Raw genomic sequence first — 27111 nt, 5'->3', positions numbered from 1 at the left:
AACTCCAAATATAGAAGTTTTCACCATCCACAAAATATATTGTGCAGTATGTCTAAAAACTTATTTCACATTATGAAACAGTGATCAGTTCAGTTAATATGGTTTTATGTTATCACTGTACAAGAATTAAAAGATATACACCAAGATGCATTTCATGATTATTTTGCCACGTAAGCATTGATCACATTGTTTTTCCACAAAGTGCATGTGACCTGCATTTGAATTTAATGTAAACATTGCCCAGATGGGACCCAGGAGTCTAAAATGACAAAAATCTCCTGCCTTGGGTTGTATTTGTGATCTCAGTCTTTCAGTCATTAACCAGAGCTCATGACAATTGGTGATCTTAGGAACATGAATCTAAAGCTCTTATTCTCTCAGTTCTTTCTTCAATGGACCAGTGCAGCATCTGCATGACTGCTGTTGTTGCCCCAGTTCATTTATAAATCTCCTGCTTCCCCTTCTCCTCTCTCAGTAACTTCATTTGCAGAAAATTTTAAAAAAAAACTGACACATGAAGTAAACTTAATTCAAGACTTTATTGTTTAAGAATTGTAAAGATTTTGTATTTAAAAAATGTAAAACCCAGAAACCACAGAGCTTCTCATCATAATTTGTGGGGAATAAAAAGAGCAGAAGAATTTCTCTCTAAATGCTATTTTCATGCTTGTGAACCAAAGATAAATAACAGCAAGTAAAAGGTGAAACTAGGTGTTGGTGTAAGTTGCAGAACTCATTTCAATCATCAGAAGAGAGTCCTCTGGATCTCCTCTTGTTTGTGGGACAGCAGAGACTTCAGCTTTGGCATGTTTCTTTTTCCTCCAAGCGAAGTAGATGGGAATCCCAATTAACAAGAGAATGACCACAACTGCTCTCAAACCACATATAAGCATCTTATCTGTTAGGAGACACCAAAATCACATGTTAGGCAGAGCTGGGTCTGCTGTTGGTTCAATGTACATTGTTTTCATGTACCTACCCTGATGTCTGTATCCCACTGACAGAGCTGCAGTTAATAAAGAAAAAAATGAAGCATAGTATGATCCAACAAACAAACAGTTCAAGACATAATAACCATAAAAATTTAATTTGTGCTTAATAACTTTTATTCATAAGGTTCTCACTCACCACAGGTAGACAGCCTGTGTTCTATGAAAACATTACTGACGTTGTTCCTGACTGAGCAGACCAGATGTCCTGACATGTGCTGTCTCAGAGTGATGATGTTAGTCTCATTATTTACAGAAAGGAGCTCAGCATCTGTCAGTGTGCGTCCATCCAGAGTCCAGCTGTACTGAGGACTGTCCCCTCCCTCAGAGGAGCAGGACACCCTCCTCTCTCCCTGGGACAGACACTCAGAGACCAGCAGGACAGAGGATACAGGAGCTGAGAAAAACACACAGATGAGTTTAGATTTCAAATCGACATTGCAGAATTAAATCAGTCATTCTTTATAGTCTTCAGTGGAAAAATATGTATAAACCGTAAAATACATGTATGGAAAGATATGGATTACTTCAACAATATTAAAGTTATATTCATATCTATTAATGGCTTCATTTCACAACAAGGAAAACATTACCTTGAACAAACAATTGTAGAGTCTGCTCATCTGATGCTTTTCCATCTGAATCAAAGCTTTTAAGGCTATAATTACCGCTGTCTGTCCTGCTCAGATAATTGAGCCTAAGTGTTCCATTACTGGGAAAAAGCAGAAATTTATGATCTATGATATTATAAAGAATCCTTTTCTTTCTCACATCTAGTATTTTTAATGAATTCTTTAACAAATGGTATCGAGGTATTTTTGCGGTGCTGTCCATCAGCTTTATCTCCACACTTCCTCCCAAAGCTCCATAACACTGAGCTCCATCCTGTCTGCCATCACAGTAAGTTTCCACACCTGCAACGACACAAAAAAAGGAAACAAAAGCAAAATTATTTGAATGGACTGGCAGCACTAACAAATGTTTACCTGAAACAGAAATGTTGTTATTGCAGCTACTGTTTGTCTGTGTTTTTGTGAAGATGCCTTTATTGTTGCACACATGAGTAGCATGGACCTCTGAATATTTCACTGTTTGGGTAGACATATGGTGCCACAATAAATCAATAAAATCATAGATGGTATTGTAACTGCCATTTAACTTTTTTTTTAATTTTTCTTACTTTGTTAGTAACTGAAAATGTATTTTTTTTTAAACACACACACACACACACACAGTCAGAACACTTTCTGTTCTTTACAACACCTTTAAAAATGTGGCTTCAATGTTCCAGTTAAAATGAAATTCCATTGTGAAATATGTGTATAAATTAGAGAGACAGACAACAAGAATCATATGAAAATGTTTATCTAGAACATAACTGGTGCTTTTGTGGTTACTGAATGTCGTTAAGTAAATATGCGTTAAAGAAGGCGCAGACAACTGGGGTCCAGGTAATGGTAATAAAAATTCAGAGTGTTCTCACTCACCACAGGGAGATATCTTCTGTTCTTTGAAGACATTACTGACGTTGTTCCTGACTGAGCAGACAAGACGTCCTGAGACGTACTGTTTCAGAGTGATGATGTTAGTCTCATTATTTATAGAAAGGAGCTCAGCATCTGTCAGTGTGCGTCCATCCAGAGTCCAGCTGTACTGAGGACTGTCCCCTCCCTCAGAGGAACAGGACACCCTCATCCCTCCCTGGGACAGACACTCAGAGAGCAGCAGGACAGAGGACACAGGAGCTGAGAGAAACACACACAGATGAGTTTAGATTTTAAATCAGAATCTAGGTCATTCTTGTTTCTCTTTAATGGGGAACAAACATAAATCATACAATACATGTATCTGAATTTTCTGTTTCATATCTATTAATGGCTTTACTGTATTTCTAAACAAGGAAAACATTACCTTGAACAAACAAGTGTAGAGTCTGCTCGTCTGATGCTTTTCCATCTGAATTAAATGTTATAAGGCTATAATTACCGCTGTCATCCCTGCTCAGATAATTGAGCCTAAATGTTCTATTACTGGGAAAAAAGAGAGACCCATTTTGTAATACATTATAAATAATCTTTTTCTTTCTCACATCTAGTATTTTTAATGAATTCTTTAACAGTTGGTATCGAGGTATTTTTGAGGTGCTGTCCATCAGCTGGATGTCCACAGTTCCTCCCAAAGCTCCATAACACTGAGCTCCATCCTGTCTGCCATCACAATGAGTTTCCACACCTGCAAACACACAAAAAAGGAAACGAAAAGCAAAATTATTACAATGGACTGGCAGCACTGACAAATGTTTACTGAAAACAGAAATGGTGTTTTTGTGGCTACTGCCTGTCTGTATTTTTGTGAAGATACATTTATTGATGCAGGCATGTCTGTGGCTGAAACATAGTTAGGGTTCAAGCCTTGAAGAAAAGTAAATTACTGTGTTAGAACTGAGAGGAAGAGAGAGAACCATTATATTAATGATACTAGAAGAGGTTTTTGAAACTGACAACTTAAATTCCCAAGAAATTCACGTTTCCGTATTAGGTAGTGTAAGATAAATTGTGACGTCCTATTAAAATTGTTAAAAAAAATAAAATAAAATAAAATAAAATAAAATAAAATAAAATAAAATAAAATAAAATAATGAACTGCATGAAAATATTTTAATTGGCACTGTAGCCCTAAAAACATGGGGTCCAATAGCCGTGTCTCAGCTTAAGAAAATCCAACATAGTTGTTATGTTTCCTGAAAGTGCTGTTCACATGAAGTGATGTCAGAGTTTCCTATTATAATTAAAAGTGTTAATAAAGAAAAAAAGGAATTAAATGAAATTAACTAAAAAGAAAGAAAATGAAGGAAAAGAAAATGAACATGCTCTATATTAAAACATTCCTAAACTGCAGATGTATTCAACAGTTCCTGAATTTATTTTAAAAGAAATACAAAAAAAACAATTCCTCGACTGTTTTCAGCTCACCATGAGACAAACCCAGCAACATCACTATCAATCCAAGCACAGCTTCCATGTCTTCTTGCTGTTCAGAGTGTGTTCATACAGTTTGCAGCATAAATAAAAGAAATGACTGATACTACACATCAGTCGGTGTTCACAAACTGTATGTGGAAAGGTGATAAAGGAAGTAAAACCAAGAGCAGAGACAAAATAACATCAGCTTCTTCTTTCCCACGTTTTGTTTCAGATTTTTTTTTTGTTTTTAATTTATTTTACAAACACAGGAATGCAGAAATATTAAGCCATATATGTATACACTTACAGTCTCATTTAAAGGTTTTTCTTTATTTTCACACATATGGAATTAAGCAGTAAACAAAAAGTGAACTAACTCAAAGCATGTTTTAGATTCTTGAAAATAGACACATGTGGAAAGGTGATATAGGAAGCAAAAGCAAGGGCAGAGACAAAATAACCTCAGCTTCTTCTTTCCCACGTTTTTTGCAGTGTGCATATGTATATATATATATATATATATATATGTACATATACTAGTATATGTATAGTATAGTATAGTAGATACTATATACTTACTGTGCTATGTGTGATGAAAAAAAAAACACAACAAAAAAAACAAGAGCATTGAATGAGAAAGTGTGTCCAAACCTTTGACTGGTAATCAAGTACTCTGCATTGTCCCCTCAGCCTTGTTAAAGCTAGGGCTGAGGGAACCAGAACCTGAACCTTAACATTACTGAAGCAGTGTGGCATCATGTTAACAAAGAAGGAAACAAAAGTCAACATCCAAAAAAGAGCCTGAAATTGTGTTCTTTGTATTTATGACTGCAGATTTAATCAAAAGAAATTTTTAATTTTTTAAATTCTACAATTAAAATACTAATAAAAATACTTCATGATGAGTTACGTTTGTTGCTTTGAATTTGCTGCAACGTCTTTTTTTTTCCTCAAACATTTTAAAATTTGTCTGTGTTGAAACTTACTGGCAGCTGACCCCCAGAACATTCCCTTGACCTTGCTCCTCGTCAAGGTCAGCCACCCAAAGTGTCTCCTAAATCCCCTGATCTCTCCCAGCCTTCATGTCCTTACTCTTTTGCTCCCCTCTTGTTTGAACATCTTGTTTCTATCTGTCTTTGCTCCCTCCGCCCAACCAAGGCAGCATGAACTGTTTCATCTGTTGCTTTATATGTTGTTTTATCATTTTAGTTTTTTTATTATGGGTGATTTTTTTGAATTGGTTCTTGTATTAATTCTTGTAGAGTCTGTTATTACTTACAATTTCTTGTATAAACTTGTTCCATGTAGAATGTATCTATCTATCTATCTATCTATCTATCTATCTATCTATCTATCTATCTATCTATCTATCTATCTATCTATCTATCTATCTATCTATCTATCTATCTATCTATCTATCTATCTATCTATCTATCTATCTGTCTGTCTGTCTGTCTGTCTGTCTGTCTGTCTGTCTGTCTAGTTTTGATTTGTATTTGTTGAAATTGCTGGTTTTCTTTATTTATTTTGTGTTTTCTTTCTGTGAAGTTCACCTGTGTTCAGTGTGTCAGCTTTGGTTTTGATTCACTTCTTGTTTTATTTCTTTGGTCATCTTCTGTGTCTCATGTCTAGTTTTACTTCTTCTCTCTTGATTATTTTCATCTGTGTCATAGTTTCTCTTCCATGTCATCTTCCCCCATTACTTTTTTGTATATATACCCTCTGTCTTCAATTAATTCCTGCTATTATCTGCTCTTTTATTCACTGCATGTTTTTTCCTGGACTTTCTGGGATCCTATTCCTATCCTATTCCTCTTTTGCCTCCACAAATCATACAAAATAGTTGTTGTTTTTTTCCTATTTGGAAATTAAGCCTTTAGTAGATCTACAATTTATGCTATAATCTCCATATTACACCATATTATAGCTATTTCTATAAATAAATAAATTATAATAAATCTGTTGATGCAGAAGGCTTCAAGAAAGGACAGATATGGCCTTGGCCATCAGGGAAACCAGGAGGCAGTACAGATTGAGACTGGAAGGATACTACAACAACTCAGATTCCTGATGCATGTGGCAGGGCTTGCAACACATCACTGATTTCCAACAGAGTAGCAGCAGGGTCACAGTCCGCTGCAACGCCCTACCAGATGAGCTGAGTGAGTTCTACGCTCACTTCGACACCCTCAACACCAGCCAACATAGAGGGATTCTACCAGTAGAGGCATCACAGAGCTCCTCACTAGTGATGGGAATTCCGGCTCTTTTTAGAGAACCGGCTCTTTCGGCTCCCAACTGGCTCTTCAGGTTGTTTTGTTGGTCTAATTAATTTATTATCAAAAACCATATAAAATTATGCAGAAAAGGAATTACTAATGTAAAAAAAATGTGGTTTTATTTATATACGTTTATATATAAATATATACAGTAGGCCCTAGAAACAAAACACCAAAACACATTGCTAGCATTAAATGAACTTCCAAAACAGAGCTACCTAGATCACTTAAATTACACAGCATATGTCTTTTGTTTGTGTATTTATACACAAACACTCATATGTATATATATATATATATATATATATATATATATATATATATATGTAACCAACACATCACTACTCCTCACTAACTGTGACTTTGACTGAAGTATGCAAGGTTCTGATGAGGGCTAACCCCCAGAAAGCAGCTGGCCCTGACAACATCCCCGGCCCTGCTTTGTGGGTCTGCTCTTCAGAGCTGACTGAGGTGTTTACAGACATTTTTAATGTGTCCCTCACCCAGTCAGCTGTGCCCACATGCTTCAAGTTCACCACCATAGTTCCCTTCCCCAAGAAGAACAACCTAACCTGTTCGAATGGCTATCGCCCCATCGCAATCACTTCAATTGTAATAAAGGAAACTTCTTCACTCTTGGACTGACACCGTCCTGGACTTCCTCACAGGCAGACCTCAGGCAGTTAGAGTTGGTACCAGGACATCAGGTACAAAGACAGTAAGCACAGGGATCCCCCAGGGTTGTGTGCTCAGTCCACTCCTGTACACCCTCTTCACCTATTCCATTCCCTTCCTGTGCAACACTTCCATCATTAAGTTCACTGACAACACAACCATCTTCGGGATGATCACTGGTGGAGAGGAGGCTGCCAACACTTGTGTCCTGGTGGCTGGAAAACAATCTCTCCTTAAATGCTGAGAAGACTAAGGAGAGATTGTTGACCCGAGAATGAGGAGTGACCAGAATGCCCCACTATACATCAACGAGACTCAGGTGGAGAGGGGGAACACCTTCAAATTTCAATGCACCCACATCAGTGAGGATCTCAACTGGACCCATAACACACGGGAGATTATCAAGAAGGCTCAACAATGAGTCACAACCTCCATCATAGTGTGGTACAGGAATAGCACCATTAAGGACAGGAATGCTCACCAGTGTGTCAATAAAATGGCACAATTCATCTGTGGAGTACCCCTCCCATCACTACAAGAACATTTACAACACCCAGGTCAGAAAAAAGGGCAGACAATGTCATTGGGGACTGCACCCACCCACAGCACACGCTGTTTACACAGACGCTACAGGAGTTTGAAAGAGAGGACAACCAGACTAAAAAACAGTTTCTATCCGCAGGTTACTGAATCATGACTAATTGTTGTTCACTAACTAATTATTGAACTGTGATTATCTGCCTCAATAACCTGACCTGTAAATTTGCAATTTTGAACATTTATATAAAATATAATACAACTTCATACAAAATAAACAATTTTAATATTTGTACATTCTGAATATCTTAACACTGTGACAGTGTTGCATAACTACTTACACTTATTCATTATTTTCTATGCTTAGAGTTAGAGTGGGGGTTTTTTTTCGGGGGGGGGGGGGGGGGGTTAATTAGTTGTTTATTCAGTTGCATGAAGGGAACTTGCAAAGTAAGAATTTCATGCTCAGCGTAACCATTTGTGTTTTGTGGTGACAAAAAATTTCTTGGATCTTGAACATTGAATATGTCATGCTGTCTCTGTTCTTCATTGAAAATGACAGAGTGACCAATATTCTGATTTTGATTTAGATTAAAATAATCATCACATCAGTGATAGCTGTTTATATTAATTTGTATTTGAGCACTGTCAAACTGCTCATTAGTCATTCTGGGGAAGGTGTTAAACATATTGTGAATTTATTTGCACTTGGAATTAGCTAAGAGCCACTTAAACACACAAATCTTTGGTTTTCTAGACTTTGAGTTACCATTGTATTGATAACCAAATACAGCCAGAAAACTTGTTATTAATCTCTGGCTCTCTTTTTTTTTTTTTCCACTATGTGTTTTTACATCTCTCTGGATGAAGTCAGTTTATTTATCTCTGACTCTCTTCCAGAGTATGTTATTTGTTCTGGTTTCCTCCCCTAACTCCAGCCTGTCATAACATATGGCTACCCCTCCCTCAGCCTACTTCTGCTGGAGGTTTCTTCCTGTTTAAAGGGAGTTTTCCCTTCCCACTGTCTCCAAAGTGCTTGCTCATAGAGGGTCACATGATTGTTAGAGTTTTGGCTGTTTTATTTGTAATTTTCTTGGGTCTTTTCCTCACAATAGAAAACACCTAGAGGCAACTGTTGTCCAGGGTGAGACAACAAACATCCACAATGTTCAGCAAATACCTCAGGTAGCAGAAACCCAAGAAAGAGGAGGAACCATCATGGAAGGACAGTGCCCCTGCCCGGTATGTACCATCAGCAGACAGATGAAGTGGCTGACATACAGAAATCGTACCAGTGGCTAGACAAAGCTGGAGTGAAAGACAGAACAGAGGCACTAATCATGGCAGCTCAGGAACAAGCTCTAAGATCCATAGAGGCTGGGGTCTATCACACCATGCAAGACCCCAGGTGCAGGCTTTTTAGAGATGTTCCTGTCCAAGATGCAAGCAGGCATACATGGAACACCATAACCACATGGCCGGCATAGTATACAGAAACATCTGTGCCGAGTATGGCCTGGAAGTCCTGAGGTCAAAATGAAAGACACCAGCGAGAGTGGTGGAGAATGGCTGAGCTAAGACCCTGTGGGACTTGTACAGATGGACAAATTGGTGATGGCTAATCAATCAGACATAGTGGTGGTAGACAAGCAGACAAAGACGACTGTAGTGAAAGACAAAGTGATACTGAATGACAGCAACATCAGGAAGAAGGAACACAAGAAGCTGAAGAAGTACCAAGGGCTCAGACAAGAGCTCAAGAAGATGTGGAGGGTTGAAGGTAACAGTGGACCCAGTGATAATCGGAGAACTCAGTGCAATAACCCACAAGCTAGGCGAGTGGCTCCAGCAGATCCCAGGAACAACAGTTCTGTTCAGAAGAGCGCAGTCCTGGGAACAGCTAAGACACTGTGCAGGACCCTCAAGCTCTCAGGCCTCTGGTAGAGGACGCAAGCTTGAAGGATAGACCACCCACAGGGGCAAGAGGGGAAGATCATGGTGACATGTACATAAATATGTGACCAGCAATCTAATTAAAGACTGAGTAACAAGCAAGAAACACAAAATGTGTGCCACTGACAAAACTTTTGGAAACAACTGTAACGATTTTATGATTAAATTAAGGTGACGGCACGCTTCAAACATATGCAGAACAGATGTGGCTGTGGTTATACAATTTTGTCTTACAAAGATCAGCTCTCTGTTTCAGTACTTAAGATACAGTATGTTTCCCCTTTCTTTAGCTCAGAAATGTCCAGTTGTTGAATGTTGAAAGCAGAAGTAAAATGACAGCTCCTCAGTTAATATGACTATAGCAATGTTCTTATTGGTTAACGTTTTCACACATTGTTCTGTGTTGCTGATTTTTAACAAGATGCATTGCAGGCTGTTGCTGACTGGGTGACAGACACGTAACAGAGAGGAGTCATGAAAGCTGTGGTTGGACTGCTGGTGCTGCTGGTCAGAGTTTCTCATGGTGAGTTTGTTTCAGGTTTTTTCACTAAAACTTTATTTTAAATGATTTATAACATGCTTTGCAGAAATAAGACAAAGTGCACGCAATAAAAGTTTTAAATGATCCTTTATTGATTAAAAATAATCTTGAATACTAAAATACTGAAAAGCATTTCCATATTAAATGTGTACACATGCATTTCACACCTCCATCTATTTCTAATGAATTAAGTAAAGTGTGAGGAAAAAGCATGAGTTCAGAAAAGTGTGAATCAACAGCACTGTATAAACTTATTTTATTACAACCTGTACACATGTAGTGCCTTTTTGTGAATACTGAAAATGACATTGATATATATTAACATTAAAACCATCAGTTTCACAAACAAAACATCTCAAAAAGCATTTTAAGATTTAAATGATGTATGAATGGACACTGTGATGATACGGTGATGATGATGATACATGTTGAAGGTATCTGACTACTGTGAAGTTGTCATTTTTCGAGTACAGTAAGAATGTTTCCACAGAGATACTAATAAATGAGACTCTTTATTAGAACAGGCTCACCAAGGTTGGAGATACGCCATAACATAGTGCCTGGCACAGGGTACTGAAATATCTATCCTGAGTGTGGCCTGGAGGTCAAAATGGTATATGCCGCTATAAGTTGTTGAGAATGACCAAGCTAAGATCCCGTGTGATGTCCTTACAGACAGACAAACTGGTGATGGCTAACCAATCAGACACTGTAGTGTTGGGCATCCTGTAAGAAGAAGGCGGCCGTAGTGATAGATGTAGCAAAACCAAGCTATAGAAAGATCAGAAGGATTGGAACACAAGAAGCTAAATTAATACCAAGGGCTAGAGACGATGTAGAAGGTGAAGATAATGGGGAAGGTGGAAGATGCGGAAGGTGACAGCCAGTTAGGGGATCACAATGTCATTCCTGGATTAGTCATCTGAGATTACCAAATGAGCACAGTTGTAGGAACAGCAAAGATACTTCACAGGATGCTCAAAACTCCCAGGTTTCTGGTAGAGGCCTAAGCTTGAAGGATATATTGCTATTGATATATATCACTCACCCACTAAAATCCTTGAATCCAGAAGCTACAATCACTTCCATGGCCACAGGTGTATGAAATTAAGCACCTAGGTATACAGACTGCTTGTATAAAAATTTGTGAAAGGATGGGTCACTGTTAGGAGCTCAGTAAATTTCAGCGTGGTATCGTAATAGTATGCCAATTTTCAAGTCCAGTCATAAAATTTTCTCACTAGTAAATATTCTACAGTCAGTTGATTTTAAAAAAAGTCCAGGTGATTGGGAATGACAGCAACTCAGCCACAAAATGATATTTCATGTGAAATCACAGCACAGGTTCATCAGGTGCACAGTGTGCACAGGTCACCAACTTTCTGTTATAGACCTCCAAACTTTGTGTGACCTTCCAATAGCATAGAGAGCTTCATAAAATGGGTTTCCATGATTGAGCAGGTGCATCCAAGCCTTACATCGCCAAACACAATGAAAGCAGTCGGATGAAGTGGTTTAAAGCATGGTGCCACTATATTCTACAGCATTAGACATGTTCTCTGGAGTAACGAACCGCCCTTCTTCATCTGGCAATCCGATGGATTAGTATGTGTTTGGAGAACTCTACCTGTCTGACTGCAATGTGCCAAGTGTAACGTTTGGCAGAGGTGGAATTGTGGTGTTTGGTTGTTTGTTAGAAGTTCAGCTCAGCCCCTTATATCCAGTGAAAGTTAATGCTGTAACAACAAGAAACTTCTTTACCACTAGGGGCTGCCAATAGTTAAAGAAATAGTTCTGACATAGTAGTATTACTTTGACGTTTAGGTTAAAATCAAATAGTAAACACTCAAGCCCAGTTTGGTTTAACTGTGTGTAGCTTATGATTATTCTCTCATGTAAATTTATTTCTGTAAATATTTATTTTTCTGTTAACACTTGACTACTTTTTGTCTTAATCAAACCTTGTTTAGCGTGAATGACAAATTGTTCCCTCTCCCTCTCAGTCCATCTCATCTGGATTATCTTTTTTCTTGAAGGCTAAAAGAGGAAGAAAAACTGATACCTCTTTCTTTCTTCCTCTCAGCATGTAAAAAGATAATTTTAACTTCAGTAAAACCTCACCTCAACGGTTTCACACGTTCTCCTCTGAGGCTGATCACTAACAGGATATATTGAGACCTGTTCACGCTTAAGAGACAAAGAGATAAAAATGCAGAACATGGAAGTTGTATTTAAACTGTTCTTGATGTTGCTCGGAGTCTCTCATGGTGAGCTACTAAACTTTTTCCATGTGGTGCCTCAATGTTAACTTCTATATTTTATTTATGTTTTGTGGCTACGGGATCCACTACAGCTAATGAAACATGTATTTTTTTTTCAGTTGAGGGCTTGTTAAACACATTAACAGTTGCTATATTATTTAAGTAAAGTAAACGCAGACAAACTGATTAAATATTATTTAAATATAAATATGCATATCAAAAAGTAGATTGGACATAGCACTATGCTGGCAAAAATACACATTTTAATATTAGGTATTTTGAATCATTTTAAAATTATTAGGGTCTTCTTCACAAACGAAGGTAACAACTTCTTTTATAAACAACAATTTTATAATTACTGAGCTTTTTTTCTTTTTCGTTTCTTTTCTTTTGTTGTAAAAAGGCACAGACGAATTGCAGCATTTAAAACATGGACAACAGAATACTGAAGCTACAGCAGCTGTTCTACAAAAAACAAATCAGCTGAAACGTCACTGTCTTTCAGTGACAAACCTGTATAATGCATCTGCAAATACTAAATGATTTGCATACTGTGAACTGAGACAGACACACAGTAGCCACAAAAGTGCTATTTTTGATTTAGGTTAACACTTGCATGCTGCAGATGCAAATGTTTACCTTCTAACAGAGACTGAGCTCTCAAAACTGTGATATTATTTTTTTTATTTTCTTGACTTTAATTTTTTTTTCTTTTTTGCAGGTGTGGAAACTCCCTGTTATGGCAGACAGGATAGAGCTCAGTGTTTTGGAGTTTTGGGAGGAAGTATAGACATACAGCTGATGAACGGCACCTCAGAAATACATAAATACAAATATTTAAAGAATTCATTAGTACTACTATATGTGTCAGACAAACAAGTTCAGGCTAATACCATAGGACACAGATCTCTCATTTTCCACGTTAATGGAACATTTAGGATCAACAACTTGAGCAGCAATGACAGTGGTATTTATACCCTTCAAACCTTTGATGCAGCTGCAAGATCAACAGGCGAGTGGACTTTACAGTTGTTTATTCAAGGTAATTATTTTCCCTGTTCGGAGATTAAGAATAGATATACATCTAATAGCAGCATATATGTTCTTCATTTAAAATAACAAGAAATGACCAGGATCCTGTTATACTACCAAAATTCATCTGTGTGTTTCTCTCAGCTCCTGTGTCCTCTGTCCTGCTGGTCTCTGAGTGTCTGTCCCAGGGAGAGAGGAGGGTGTCCTGCTCCTCTGAGGGAGGGGACAGTCCTCAGTACAGCTGGACTCTGGATGGACGCACACTGACAGATGCTGAGCTCCTTTCTGTAAATAATGAGACTAACATCATCACTCTGAAACAGCACGTCTCAGGACGTCTGGTCTGCTCAGTCAGGAATTACATCAGTAATGTCTCCAAAGAGGAGAGAATATCTATCTGTGGTGAGAGAACATTGTGATAATCACAAATATGATCATTTGGTCACTTTCTCTTACATACATAATCTGTTTTTGCTCTCAGGCTTCATTTTCATTAACTGCACCTTAGTCAATGGGACACAGATATCAGGGTGGGTGCATGAAGCCAATAAAATCCTGTGTATTAAACCAACAACACAACTAACACGAGACCCTAAAATGATCACGCAAACTGCTGTGACTGAAGGGACTGACAGAGTGCCAATTGAAAACCCGAATGATATCCTCAGTCCAGCTTTCAGCAGTGCTCAGCTGTGGTACATTAGTAAGTGGAAAATTAATTCTACTACAGTAGATCTGTTAATGTTCTTTTCGAATTTGTTCTTTCTTAATAAAAAAGTGTTTTCTGAATGGTTTGGTTTTGTGTCCTGTTAAAACAGGTATTTTGTCACTGATCAGTGCTGTTCTCTTAGCGTTCCTAATTTTATTAGTTGTGGGTGTAGCAGTCATCTGGGCTCAGAGAAAAAAGCAAAACAACAAACCTACAAAACAAAAAGGTAAGAAAATTCCTGTTGTTCTTACTCATGTAGCTCAGACTGCCTTCTTACATTTTTTCTAAGATTCGAGAAGGTTTAATATCCTTTTGATTTTATTTACAGAAATACACACAAATATTGTTTCTCACCAGCCTCTACCTCTACATTTTTGATTTGCTGCCAAGAGTTTTTAATTCTGGCATATGTCAGTAAAATTTGAGTGCATCATTTATCAGCTGGCTTTAATACAGTAATGAGAAATGTGAGGAAACAGGACTGAGCACTTTTGTTTAAATCTTATAAAAAATAAAATTCAAATTCAAATTTTATTTGTCACATACACAGTCATACACAGTACGATATGTAGTGAAATGCTTAGACAACTGCTCGTGACCTAAAGAAAAAAAAAAAGGCTATGAATAAGATAGGAAATAAATATGAAAAATTAAAAAGGGTAAATTTAACTAGGAAGGAATAAAATATAAATTAAGGTTAAAAATGAAATAACTGTACAACACAAATTAGAATGAAGGGTAAATTTAACTGGGAAAGAATAAGATAAAATATATAAATTAAAGTTGAAAATAAAATAACGGTACAACACAATACACAGTATAGAACTATATAAGAATGTATGAAGAAATATAAATATATACACAATAACAGCAGCTGTACAAGTATTAACTGGAAATGAAGAATATAGTGACCAGTGTTGTGCAATCCACATTATGTCTTGTGCAGTGCAAATATGCTTAAAGTGGTTTAAGTGATGAAGTGAAAACAATGTCCAGAATGTCCAGTGTGTGTGTAAGAACTGTATGTGTGGGTCAGTACTGTGTGATTGAGAGACCGTATCGCCTGCGGGAAGAAGCTCCTCCTCAGTCTCTCTGTGTTGGTCTTCAGGGAGCGGAATCGCTTTCCTGACCTCAACAGAGAGAACAGTCTGTTGTTGGGATGGCTGAGGTCCTTCACGATCTAAGTTTTGTGAAAAGTCAAACTACTCAGTCACTGTAATAATATGTTTGTGTTACTCCTTCTTGCTACAATATAGATGAAGAAGATGATGAGGAAGTAACCTACGCTGATGTCAGGGTGATGAAACACCGGGAGAAGGAAATGGAGCAAAAATCGGAGGTGGAGGTGGAGTATGGCCAAGTCAAGTTTTCAAAGCGACCTCTGTACACTGAACCTACAGAAGATGACTGTTTGTATGCCAATGTTCAAAAATCAGATGATTTGAGTGATCATTGCTTTTATACATACTGCACAACAGAGTGAGACGGTGATGTCAAGATGCTTCAGGTGATTCAGAAAAATACAAACCATCAAAGCTCATATTGATTTATGGATCTTCTTTACTTTCACTGCACTTCTCTATCACAACAGAACATCAGTACATCTATTGGAGCTTATATTTGTTTTGGTAAATGGACTGGTTCTTATATAGCGCTTTTCTACTCATCTGAGCACTCAAAGCGCTTTACACAACTTGTGCATTCACCCATTCACACAAAGTGCTTCATAGCTAACATTCACATACTTCGATGGATGCATCTGAGAGCAATTTGGGGTTAGTATCTTGCCCAAGGATATTTGGCATGTAGATAGGGGAAGCCAGGAATCGAACCACCAACCTTCCGATCAGTGGATGACCTGCTCTACCACCTCTGCTACAGCCACCTCGTTTATTTTATCACCAAAATATTTGTGTCCCACTTGTGAATGACTATTCTGCCGCTTGGTGTTCCCACAGTACAATCATCCTGTACCCTGTGCTGAGAGAAACACACCCAGATGTCTTTTGATCTGATTTCTTTGTAGTCGTTAATGAAAAAGTGCAAAATACACATATCTGGTATTGTGTGAGATATATCATATATATATTTTTTTTTTTCAAAAAGTGTTTAATTTAAATGTTAAACTTGACTGATGATTTTCTAACTGAATAAAAGATTTTACATTAATATTTACCACTGTCATTCTTGCTCAGATTACTGATCCTAAATGTTCCATTACTGGGGGATAAAAAGAGATTTATTTTCTATAATATCAGGAATAACCTCATTATTTCTTAAATCTAGTATTTTTAATGAATTCTTTTAACTTTTTTTAAAGAATTCTAGGTAAATGTTCACACTTCATCCCAATCCTGTCAGCCATCACAAGAAGTCTCCTAACTTACAAACAAAAAAGTAAACAAAACCACAATTGTCATCATGTAAAGGTAATATTGGCATATTTTTACCCAAAGCAGAACTTGTACTTTTGTGGTTTCAGCCTGTCTGACTGTGTTTTTGTAAAGATGTATTTGTTTGTGTGCAGAGGGCATCACTGTGACTGAAATGCATCATTCAAGCGTTCAAAAAGAAAACTAATTCATGTGTGACTAAGAGGAAATCATTCATCCTCCATATAAAAAAAAAAAAAAGAGCTTTTGAGACTTAATAAATATCCATATTTCAGTACTTTAAAAAGTAGAATAATGTTAAGGACTGTCTCTGCACAGTTTCCCAGCATCCATGCCCTCACAGGAGCACTACAGGAGGAACAGTACCATCTGGTGGCATGCATTTAAACATCTTTTCCACTCAGCAAGCCAGTGAGGGTATAATAGAGACTGCTAATTGAATGACATACAGACAAAACAAAGCTTCATCACTATTCACTCTTTGTCAACTCAGCAGGCAGCTCTCAGCTGAGCTTCTTTTGCACAGCTACAAACAGGTTGTGCCTGTTTGTAGCTGTCCTGTTAGTAAACAGATTCATGCCCTGTGACAGACTGGCAACCTGTCCAGGGTGTACCCTGCTTCTCGCCCTAAGACAGCTGGGATAGTCTCCAGGCTCTCCGGGACAATAAATATGATGCTAATGGTGTATTATCAGTAAAGACATGCCTTTCAGTGTGTGGCATGAATAAGGCACGGCGGGACCACAGAGCGACGTTCAGAGCCAACTTTATTTGATTCACGTCACACCACACCACCACCAACCCCTGAGTCCCCGTGTTTTAACACGGCGGGCGTGATTGCGGATGCCGTGCAGGTGCGTCCGCACGGCCCCGCAGACCACGCCCCACCACATACCCCCATCGCCCGATTGAGGCCGGGGAGCAATCTGGCCGAACCTACTCCCCCCCCCCCCGCGAACTGGGGCGAGACTCGGCCCCTAAACATCGGCGCCCCAGCCCCTGACCAAGCGACGGGGAAGCGTCCGTTCTGGTGGCCGCCCGCGCATCCAGCGGCAACGGCGAAGCTGGTCCGGAGGTCGGCCGCGTAGCAAGCGGACACGGCCCCACAGGCATGGCCGTGAGCTCCTGCACACAGGCGGCTGGGCAGACGTCAGGCGCGCAGAATCGACTGGTGGCAGCGAGGCTGGACTAGCCAGCCCGCCGATCCCCGGCCTAGCGGGGCTGTCCCGCTCCTCTGCCTCCAACTCCGGCTGCACAGGCTGCCCTGGAGCAGGGACCTCCGTCTCCCCGCACAGCTGCTCCGCCACCGCCTCCGCCACTCCCGTTTGGAGCGGCTCCCCGCACTGCGCCTCCGCCCCCAGCAGGCACAGCCCCTCGCCCACCTCTGGGTGGAGCGACTCCTCTGCCTCCGGCAGGTGTAGACCCTCGCCCGCCTCGTCCTCGGCCTCCGATTGGAGCGGCTCCTCCACCGGTCCCGGCAGGAGCAGCCCTTCACCCGGCTGCTCCTCCTCCTCCGGCAGGCTCGGACCCCCGCGTGGCTCGTCCACCACCTCCGGCTGCCGAGGTGACCCACACGGCTCCTCCACCGCTTCACTGTCCTCGGGACACACTTGTGGGGGTGGCGCCCAGGCCCAGAGCAGCGCTGCCAGCTCTGCCATCTTCCCCAGGTGGCGTTCGCTCTCCTTCCGCAGCTCTTCCTGTTGGCGACGCACCTCCGCCGCCTGCTTCCGCTGGGTGGCCGCTATTTCGGCCACCCTCTCGGCCAGCTCTTTCCTTTCCTGGCTCTGGTAGGTACCCGCCATGCCGCCTCCTGGGGTTCGGCACCAATGTGGCATGAATAAGGCACGGCGGGACCACGGAGCGACGTTCAGCGCCAACTTTATTTGATTCACGTCACACCACACCACCACCAACCCCTGAGTCCCCGTGTTTTAACACGGCGGGCGTGATTGCGGATGCCGTGCAGGTGCGTCCGCACGGCCCCGCAGACCACGCCCCACCACACAGTGTTTATCTAATTTCATATTAATGACCTACAAAAGCAAACTTCAATACAGCAGAACTCTGCCAATTAACTATTCTCTTGATGGACTCGACACAGCCAGATTTGAGGTGTGCAGGTCATCAAAGCTCCAGAGGTGCCAAGTCAGGCTGGCTATAGTTCCAATACATTACAGACAAAAACTCTGACACAGTCTGATACATGTCATAATAGAAAATAGACAGATGGATGGGGCTTATATCATACAACCTGTAATTTGTAAAATGAAAAAAAAAAAACAACTCATAATGCTAAATAAAAACTAATGTACAAAAGTCATGTCATTCCCCTTTTTTATATTTTGGCTCCTAAGAAGCCAGGCTTTCTCATTTAAAAGCAGGATTTAGCAAATATTCGCCAGGATTTCCAGAGGTCTTAAAAAGTATCAGTGATACTCTCTTGCTCTCTCTCGCTTTCTTTTTCTGTTTCATGTGTATATGTGTACATATATAAATACATATGGTGACTTATTAATATATTTTAACAGATTGCAACATTTTATTTGCCTTTAGCTTTTAAATAAAAGTCAAAGATCATTGTCACTATATCATAAACATGTAAACAACAATCTAATTGAAAACTGAAGCAACAAGTATAAAACACAAACTTTGGCCAAAACTGTAACGATAGTGAGTTTTGACTTCATAAAAGTCTTTATTAAGGTGACGACACACTTTAAACATATGCAGAAGAGATGCATCGTCTTACAAAGAACAGCTCTCTGTTTGAGTACTTATAAGGATCGGTTTCTTCTCCTCAGCTCAGAAATGTCCAGTTATGGTATGATGAAAGTGGAAGTAAAATGAGAGCCCCTCAGTTACACCTCAGAGAAAAATAAAGATGACTATAACAATGTTCTTATTGGTTGAAGTTTTCACTCTTTCTCCTCTGTTGACGATCTCTAATAAGATGCATTGCAGGCTGTTGCTGACTGGGTGACAGACACGTAACAGAGAGCAGTCATGAAAGCTGTGGTGGGACTGCTGGTGCTGCTGGTCAGAGTTTCTTATGGTGAGCTTTTTAAGGTTTTTCCACTAAAATTTTATTTTAAATGATTAATCACTTGCTTTGAAGAAATAAGACGAAGTGCACATAAAAGTGCGCATAAAAGTCTTAAATTATCCTTTATTGATAAATAAAAAATTATCTCAAATACTAAAATACTGAAATGCATTTCCATATTCAGAAAAAAAATATGTGCGCATGCATCTCATACATCCATCTATTTCTCAAGCAGGGCTTTTCGTAGAGGTAAACGTGGTGTACATCCTGGACAGGTTGTCAGTCCATGGCAGGTTGTGCACACATTTCCGAATCAATTGTATCTTTCTCTTTGTTTCTGCAACACAAAACCAACTTACTCTTTGCATACTTTTTTGTTTGTTTTCATGGCATCGTTGTCATGTCACTTTTAGATCCATTTTGATTTTTATATGTTAAAGTTTAGCTTTTCATCTTGGCTACTGAACTCTCCATATCAACTGTCTTAATAGAAAAAGTGGAAACAATCTTGCTAATGTTTTCTTCTTTTGCCATGATTTCAGTGTTGAGGTTTAACACAATCTGCGAAAAATATTATTTTCAAAAACAAAATTGGAAGGATATAAAATTTTCACCTGAATGTAGAGCAGGAATGAATCAGATGATTTTAAGTTGGACAAAGAGTTCAATATTTGGTTGGAATTCTTAGTACCAATGAGATGATATTGAGTACTGACAACTGCTTTAAGTAGTTTTATACTAAGATACTGAAAGCAGATGTCAAATGTAATAGTAAATTACTTCCTGTCTGGTCTAAATTTACGTGTTCTTGTCTGAAACTGATCACTAACAGGAAACATGCTCAGTGTAGGTTGTACAAGTTTACATCTGTGTTAAGTAGAGGAGTTTGTGTTAAAGCTGCCTTGTGATTACATAGAAAAATCACCCCCCCCCCCCCCCCCCCCCCCCAATAAACAGTCTGTTATAGTATTCTGTTTATTGGGGGGGGTTGATTTTTGTTTGTTTGTTTGGTTTTTTTTGCACATGTACCAGCTGTGTTATCAAGTCCAGTATTGGAGCACATTTTCACATCATCCAATAAAACTATAATAAAACAAAAATGTAAGACTGTAACTTATCCTGTCCTGAATGGCACTGGGTGAAAGCCACCAAACATTCACCCAAAACATTACACAAAACTTAAAAAACTTACAGGAGTATAAAATGAACCCCATCAGTGATGTCTGCTTTTAGAAAATTGAATTCTTTAAATCAGATATAGCTTATTTTGCTATTACAACGGAGTATACAATGAAACACTTGCCATTGTACTGTCCACCCAGGTCATTGTAAAATAAAACAAATGGTCTTCTTTAAGTTTTTTTTCGCCTCTCATCCAAAATGTTCCTTCAGTTTTAGAACAGCTGGTGGAGACTCCAATATAATAAACCCCTGATGGTGGCTATCCCAGTGGTCGTGAGGGTTGTTAGCCCACTACGGATCATGTCAGTCAAACAGAGTAATATACCTGAATGCAGTTTAATATGTTAATAGTGGGTTTCTCTAATATTGCGAGGCCTTCATCTTTGTGGAGGTGGCATATTTTGTGATTTTATGCTATAAAAATAAAAATGCACAGAACTGAATTATGACAGTACAGGAAGGTAAGTGTAAGAAATGCAACAAAGGTGTGAAAGTTTGTCAATGAAGTCTGAAGTAGCATTGTTATTATTCACCACCAGGGTGCCATCATTTGTAGAAAAGATTTTTTGAAAGTAGTGTTATTTCTAAAATGCTTAAGTTTTAAAATGAAACAATAAAAGGTCAAAATTAGCGTAGCTGCATTGTGTATTGTGTTAATGTTTTAGTGGAATATAAGAAAAAAGAAATAAAAACCTGATATTTAATTTTTGTAAACATTGACTGTTAAATATCCAAATTGAACTCTTGTCAAGCCGTTAAAGACTAATCTGACAGAGTTAATATTTCCAACAGTACAATTTCAAATTTTTTACATATTCTTCTGTAATCTGGAATCTTATGTAGAGGTTGAAAATGTATTATAATTATTAGTAGTAGTAGTAGTTTTAGTATTAGTATTAGTGTTATTTGACTGTGAAGGGCAATGAAAAATCATTTATTTTATTAAATTTTGTCACCTAAACTTATTTCTGAAGTTGATCATTTCTTTTGATGAGTTTGAGGTTTAATAGCTGATGACTGGATCAGCAGAGGCTGAATGGTGAGCATGCATAGATGCTGTAGATGGACTATTTATGTTTTTGTAGTCTCCCATGGTAGGCTGTTCAGCTCTCCTCACGGTGTTTCAACAATATGCTTTGAAGCTAGGTAGAAGCTGTACACCATACAGCCAAAAAACGAGTTTCATTATTCTTACTAAGAAGAAGCTCCAACTACTCTTCTTCTTTCAGCTTGGTCACCACAGCATCCATCTCACCCTATCCACAGCATCCTCTTCTGTCACACCTACCATCTGCATGAATGTTCTCTGAGGTATTCCTCTTTTCCTCCTGCATAAGGCTCTATATTTAAGACCCTTTGTCCATTAAAGCCACCATCTCTCCTCTGGCACTGAAACAGACAGAAGATAAGCAAAAAAGTACTATTTGAACACCTAAAATAATAATTTATGTTTTTTTACATTTGTTTTATTTGCAGGTGTGGAAACTCACTGTGATGGCAGACAGGATGGAGTTCAGTGTTATGGAGCTTTGGGAGGAACTGTGGACATCCAGCTGATGAACAGCACCTCAGAAATGTCGAGATACCAGTTGTTAAAGAATTCATTAAAAATACTAGATGTGAGAAATAATGAGGTGATTCCTAATATCACAGAAAGGAGCTCTGCCTTTAATTCCAGTTATAGAACATTTAGGATCAATAACCTGAGAAGAAATGACAGTGGTAATTATACCCTTCAAACCTTTGATTCAGATGGAAGAATATCAGACGTGTGGACTTTACAGTTGTTTATTCAAGGTAATGTTTTCCCTGTTGGAAAATGCTAACATTATAAGTTATAATTTCATCTATAAATTAAATTATAATTTTAATCTATAAAGCATATCTTATAACATTTTGGATGCCTATATGTTATTCTTTATACTTTAGAATGATCAAGATTCTGATTTAACATATAAACTCATCTGTGTGTTTCTCTCAGCTCCTGTGTCCTCTGTCCTGCTGCTCTCTGAGTGTTTGTCCCAGGGAGAGATGAGGGTGTCCTGCTCATCTGAGGGAGGGGACAGTCCTCAGTACAGCTGGACTCTGGATGGACGCACACTGACAGATGCTCAGCTCCTTTCTGTAAATAATGAGAGTAACATCATCACTCTGAAACAGCACGTCTCAGGACATCTGGTCTGCTCAGTCAGGAACAACGTCAGTGATGTCACCAAAGAAAAGAGGATATCTACCTGCGGTGAGTGAGAACACTGTGACAATGACAACTTTAATGATTCTGGTCATTCTGTTTTTCATCAAGTATATGTTTCTACCGATAGGCTTCATTTTCATTAACTGCACCTTAGTCAATGGGACACAGAAATCAGGGTGGGTGCGTGAAGACAATTACACTCTGTGTATTGAACCAACAACACAACCTACACGAGAACAAACAATAGAGTCTACACAAACCAGCATAGTGTCAAAGAAACACTCTACTAACAGCAGTGATGACCCATGGAACATTAGTAAGTGGAAAATAAAAACTCTGTAGATCTATGTGTGTAATTTTCCTCTTCCTTCTTGTCTTTTTCATTAAGAAAATACTGTATGTTTGCCAACTTGTGGTCTTGTTTGTTTTGAACAGGATATTTCCCACTGGTCGGTGTTGTTCTCTCAGCAGCTGTAATTTACTTAGTTGTGGGTGTAGCGCTCATCTGTGCTCAGAGGAAAACGCAAAACTACAGACCAACTAAACCAAAAAGTACAAAACTTATTTTTTCCTCAGTCACTTGCTCGGGTTAGTGTACCTTTTGGATTTTGTTTTGGTGTTAAATATACATCTTCATTTTACATTGTTTAATAACTGTTTTTGCTGTTTTAGGTTGAGTTTATTGATGCATTTGTTATATGTAAATGTAATTTTTGGCTGTTGCTGATCAGCTAACTTTAATACAATAACTACAAAGAAGGAGAAACAGCTCTCTCCAAAGATAAAACTACATTTCACTACTGGAACATTTTTGCGTGAACTTTGATCAGAGTCAGACAAACCATTTCACATCATCTCCAGTCTTTGTGCTAAAACAAAACAGCTGTTTCCACAGCAGACACAACAGTGAACATTTTTATTTCACTCCTATCAAAAAAGCAAAGAAGTTTCACAATTTCTCACATTTCTTGCTAATTTGCAGATGAAGAAGGTGAGCACGAAGTAACATATGCTAATCTAGAGGTCATGAAACAGCAGGAGAAGCGAGTGGAGCAAACAGCAGAGGTGGAGAATGGCCAAGTCCGGTTTTCAAAGCCGCCTCAGCACACTGAACCTACAGAAGACGACTGTTTGTATGCCAGAGTTCATAAAGTCAGGTGAATTAAGAGCTTCTATGCAAACTAACCACTGAAGAGCCACAGAGGGAGGACTTGTTGTCAAGATGTATGAATATCTCTCATTTATTGTGATTTTCAGTGTACAAGCTTTTCAACCACAGCTTTTATGAGTGGGGGTTTTTGTGTTCTTTTTTGTATCCTGTTAAAGATCTGAGATTTCCTCCTGTTATCATTTAAGTGAGTTTTTAACTTGTCTTGTTAGAAAAATAAGGCAACATTGAAAAACTGAATTTTTGGACAAATTTCACTGCAGCAACACAGAAAAAGAGAACATGGTGTTAAAAAGAATTCTTGAGAAACAATGGACAGTTAAAATTTATAGATTAAGCAATATCAAATTACTTCTTATAGACATAATACTATCAATACTGATCATTTTCTGGGAAGTTGTATTTTTAACATCTTGGCATCTTTTTTATACTAACAATTACCTAAGAGCTGCTTTAACACACATATCTGGAGTGCAAATTGTCAGTGTATTGACAATAAAGCAGCTCAGCCTCCTTCCAAACATACATAAACGCTACAGTTATGTTGAGACTGAAGACCAAAGACTAGACAAACACAAAGAAATCATCTGTGTGGAGAGAGAGCGGCTTATCTGCCTGTCATTAGAAGGTATTTGTGACAAATTAACATATTGGATAAAACTAATAAATTAATAACTCATTATTATTAATAGTAAATTAGCCTTTGAAGGTTCTCACTCATCCAGGTCATCGTAGTCTAAGGAGCTTGGAAAGAAAAGTGTCTGGACTTCTTTAAGTTGCTTAAAGACATTTCACCTCTCATCTGAGAAGCTTCTTCAGTTCTAAGGTCAAATGGTGGAGAGTCCCAGATATAAATCCAGTGGGAGTTTCCCCCCAAAGAGGAACAAAGGACCCCCTGATGATCCTCTACCTAATCACATGAGCCAAGGTGTGAAAACATGTGTGGGTCACAATGAGCCAGGGTTTCGGGTGAGCTCATTGTGAAACCTAGCCCCACCCTATCATGTGATTTCCTGAGGTCAGATGGCCCAGGGTGTGAGTGCATTAAGGCGTCTGGGAAGGGATCTCAAAACTGGATTATAGATGGCAGACAATTGGTGTCGTAAACCACCGCCTCTGTTCAAAGATTCTTTCCAAGCTCCCTAGACAAAGATAAATGTATATTTTACCCTTCCCTACCCTGTAGCAATGTATATTTTAACATATTTTTCATAGTGTCCATATATTCACAAACATTAATCATTGTTTATATCTGTCCCAGATATCCCAACCTGTTCCAATATAGATGACTCAGTTTGTTCTTTATTGTATTTTTAATTAGTTAAGCTAACAGTGTTGATGTAATGAAAGATTTGTTAGATGGTAGCTCTTATTTATGGCTTTTCTTAATGGCAGCAGGGAACTTCAGCAGCTTCTAACTTTTTCCTTAACCTCCTAGGACCTGGCGTCCACATATGTGGACATCACATTTTGGGTTATTTAGACATAAATACTCAATTGTACGAGGACATTATACTGCTACTGTTCTATCGAAATTTTAAACGAATATCCTTATATGTGGCTCTCATTTTTCTTAGAAACAAAATTTAGGTGAAAAAAAATCTGGTAATTCTTTGTTTTTACATTCATCAGGTCCCAATCAGCCCAAATATCAAAGAGAAATTAAAAATGCATGCAGTGGAAGAGTTCGAATCTTGGGAGGTTAAATATAAGTTATGGTTTAAAATTTGTACCCCCAAACGCTCAAAGCAGATGGCTGCCCCTGCCCGAGCCTGGTTCTGCTTGAGGTTTCTTCCTGTTAAATAGAAGTTTTTCCTTCCAAATGTCACCAAAGTGCTTGTTCATAGAGGGCTGTCTGATTGTTGAGGTTTTCTCTGTACATTATTGTATCCTCCAATAGGATGTAAAGCTCTTTTAGTTGTCTGTTTTTGGCACTTCATAAATAAAATTGAATTGAACGCTGAAAGGTCATATTTACATGTACAGAAAACTGAAGGGGAAGAAATTAAATAAAGATTCTTCATTTGTTTCAGTAAATATTAACTTTACTTATTTATTAATTGATTATTTGACTGAAGCTGTAACAATATTACTTATAGCAAAAATTTGTAATAAGCCCTTTGACAGATTAAATAGAGTTAGTCATTGATTCTTGTTAAGGCCTGTGATCTGCTCTCATACAAAATAAATGTATACATGTCCATTCCTTCATTGATTGTTGTTCTTCAGTCTGTGGAAAACATCATACATACATCATAGTTTGACTAGAATAAACTAGTTTTCTTGATATAACATTGTGACAACGGTAAAATGATGCCGGGGTTTCAGTTCAACTCATACAGAACAATTCATACAACACTAGAAACTTTACACTAATCAAAATTTCTAAATTGTATTTACTTAGTATTCAATTGATAAGAAAATGTTACATACTGAACAGCAGTACTGTTGATGTTGGATCAGTGCAAGCTATCCACTATCTCCTTCCCTGACTAGGGGCATTTCAAGAGGAACAGTGCCATCTGGTGGCTTAAATAAAAACATTTCTCAAATATGGTATCCCAACATTTGTTTGCACATTTTAACAAATTGCTGCATGTATTTCCGATTTCTATTTCCAACACACAAATACACATTTCTGGATACATCTGTAAATACCATCATTTTTTCTATTGTAAAATTTAATAATGATGTAGTAATAATAATAATAATAATGTATACTTTATTGATCCCCGTGGGGAAATTCGTCTCTGCATTTAACCCATTCACTCAGTGAAGCAGCAATTTCTTTATCCTGTGTCAAAGTACGACACTGCTATAGGAGCCTGTTACTCAGAAAAACAAGATTAATATAATGATGCTCTTATTAGTCAAGTTTTTATGAATTCTCCTCTGACACTGATCTCTGACAGGACAGACTGCAGGCAGCTGTTGACTGGGTCACAAACACTGAAGAGAGAGGAGACATGAAAGCTGTGGTTGGACTGCTGGTGATGTTGGTAAGTTTCTTATGGTGAGCTGTTGACTTTTTTCATCTTTATTCACACGTTTTGCAGAAATCCGATCAAGTGCAGTCAATAAAAGTTTTACATTATTAGAGCAATATGTAAAGCATCCCGAATACAATAGTACTCAAAAAAAAGAAAAAGTATTTTTCACTATTCTTTTCCATATATTAAAAAATCAAATCAA

The 27111-nt window shown here is 38.4% G+C and overlaps 3 protein-coding genes across 5 annotated transcripts; 2 read left to right on the top strand and 1 right to left on the bottom strand.

The window, feature by feature from the left end:
- Positions 1-624: 624 nt before the first annotated feature.
- On the bottom strand, positions 625-4010 carry LOC113036301 (hemicentin-1-like). Its single transcript, XM_026192551.1, has 7 exons — positions 3962-4010; positions 2901-3221; positions 2477-2734; positions 1583-1903; positions 1129-1386; positions 980-1006; positions 625-898 (listed from the first exon to the last, which is right to left on the bottom strand). The coding sequence occupies exons 1-7, from the start codon at positions 4008-4010 to the stop codon at positions 708-710; spliced, it is 1425 nt and encodes a 474-aa protein (XP_026048336.1). The 3' UTR covers positions 625-707.
- A 5843-nt stretch (positions 4011-9853) lies between these two features.
- On the top strand, positions 9854-15605 carry LOC113036312 (uncharacterized). 3 transcript variants are annotated; one of them, XM_026192585.1, is made up of 6 exons: positions 9854-9919; positions 12920-13240; positions 13375-13632; positions 13712-13933; positions 14049-14165; positions 15196-15605. In XM_026192585.1, the coding sequence occupies exons 1-6, from the start codon at positions 9871-9873 to the stop codon at positions 15420-15422; spliced, it is 1194 nt and encodes a 397-aa protein (XP_026048370.1). In that variant the 5' UTR covers positions 9854-9870; the 3' UTR covers positions 15423-15605. The 3 variants fall into 3 exon arrangements, with proteins under 3 accessions (XP_026048370.1, XP_026048378.1, XP_026048360.1); XM_026192593.1 differs by lacking the exon at positions 9854-9919 and adding an exon at positions 12060-12204 and having other exon boundaries at positions 14082-14165; XM_026192575.1 differs by lacking the exon at positions 9854-9919 and adding an exon at positions 12060-12204.
- A 3730-nt stretch (positions 15606-19335) lies between these two features.
- LOC113028335 (hepatocyte cell adhesion molecule-like) lies at positions 19336-26889 on the top strand. Its single transcript, XM_026178533.1, has 6 exons — positions 19336-19384; positions 22034-22354; positions 22539-22796; positions 23187-23303; positions 23734-23908; positions 26832-26889. The coding sequence occupies exons 1-6, from the start codon at positions 19336-19338 to the stop codon at positions 26887-26889; spliced, it is 978 nt and encodes a 325-aa protein (XP_026034318.1).
- Positions 26890-27111: the final 222 nt, after the last annotated feature.

This window comes from Astatotilapia calliptera, chromosome 2, assembly GCF_900246225.1.
Source record: "Astatotilapia calliptera chromosome 2, fAstCal1.2, whole genome shotgun sequence".
Classification (NCBI taxonomy): domain Eukaryota; kingdom Metazoa; phylum Chordata; class Actinopteri; order Cichliformes; family Cichlidae; genus Astatotilapia; species Astatotilapia calliptera.
Note: the sequence above shows the minus strand (reverse complement) of the source record. Positions and strands in the feature narration are given on the sequence as shown.

Coding starts and splice junctions, on each gene's coding strand:
- LOC113036301 (XM_026192551.1), bottom strand. CDS start 4,010: ATGGAAGCTGTGCTTGGATTGATAGTGATGTTGCTGGGTTTGTCTCAT. Junction 3,222..3,961: donor GTTGCTGGGTTTGTCTCATG/GTGAGCTGAAAA, acceptor GTGTGTTTGCAG/GTGTGGAAACTCATTGTGAT. Junction 899..979: donor AGTGGGATACAGACATCAGG/GTAGGTACATGA, acceptor GTCTCCTAACAG/ATAAGATGCTTATATGTGGT.
- LOC113036312 (XM_026192575.1), top strand. CDS start 12,147: ATGCAGAACATGGAAGTTGTATTTAAACTGTTCTTGATGTTGCTCGGA. Junction 13,633..13,711: donor GGAGAGAATATCTATCTGTG/GTGAGAGAACAT, acceptor TTTTGCTCTCAG/GCTTCATTTTCATTAACTGC. Junction 14,166..15,195: donor CAAACCTACAAAACAAAAAG/GTAAGAAAATTC, acceptor GCTACAATATAG/ATGAAGAAGATGATGAGGAA.
- LOC113028335 (XM_026178533.1), top strand. CDS start 19,336: ATGAAAGCTGTGGTGGGACTGCTGGTGCTGCTGGTCAGAGTTTCTTAT. Junction 22,355..22,538: donor TTTACAGTTGTTTATTCAAG/GTAATGTTTTCC, acceptor TGTTTCTCTCAG/CTCCTGTGTCCTCTGTCCTG. Junction 23,304..23,733: donor CAGACCAACTAAACCAAAAA/GTACAAAACTTA, acceptor GCTAATTTGCAG/ATGAAGAAGGTGAGCACGAA.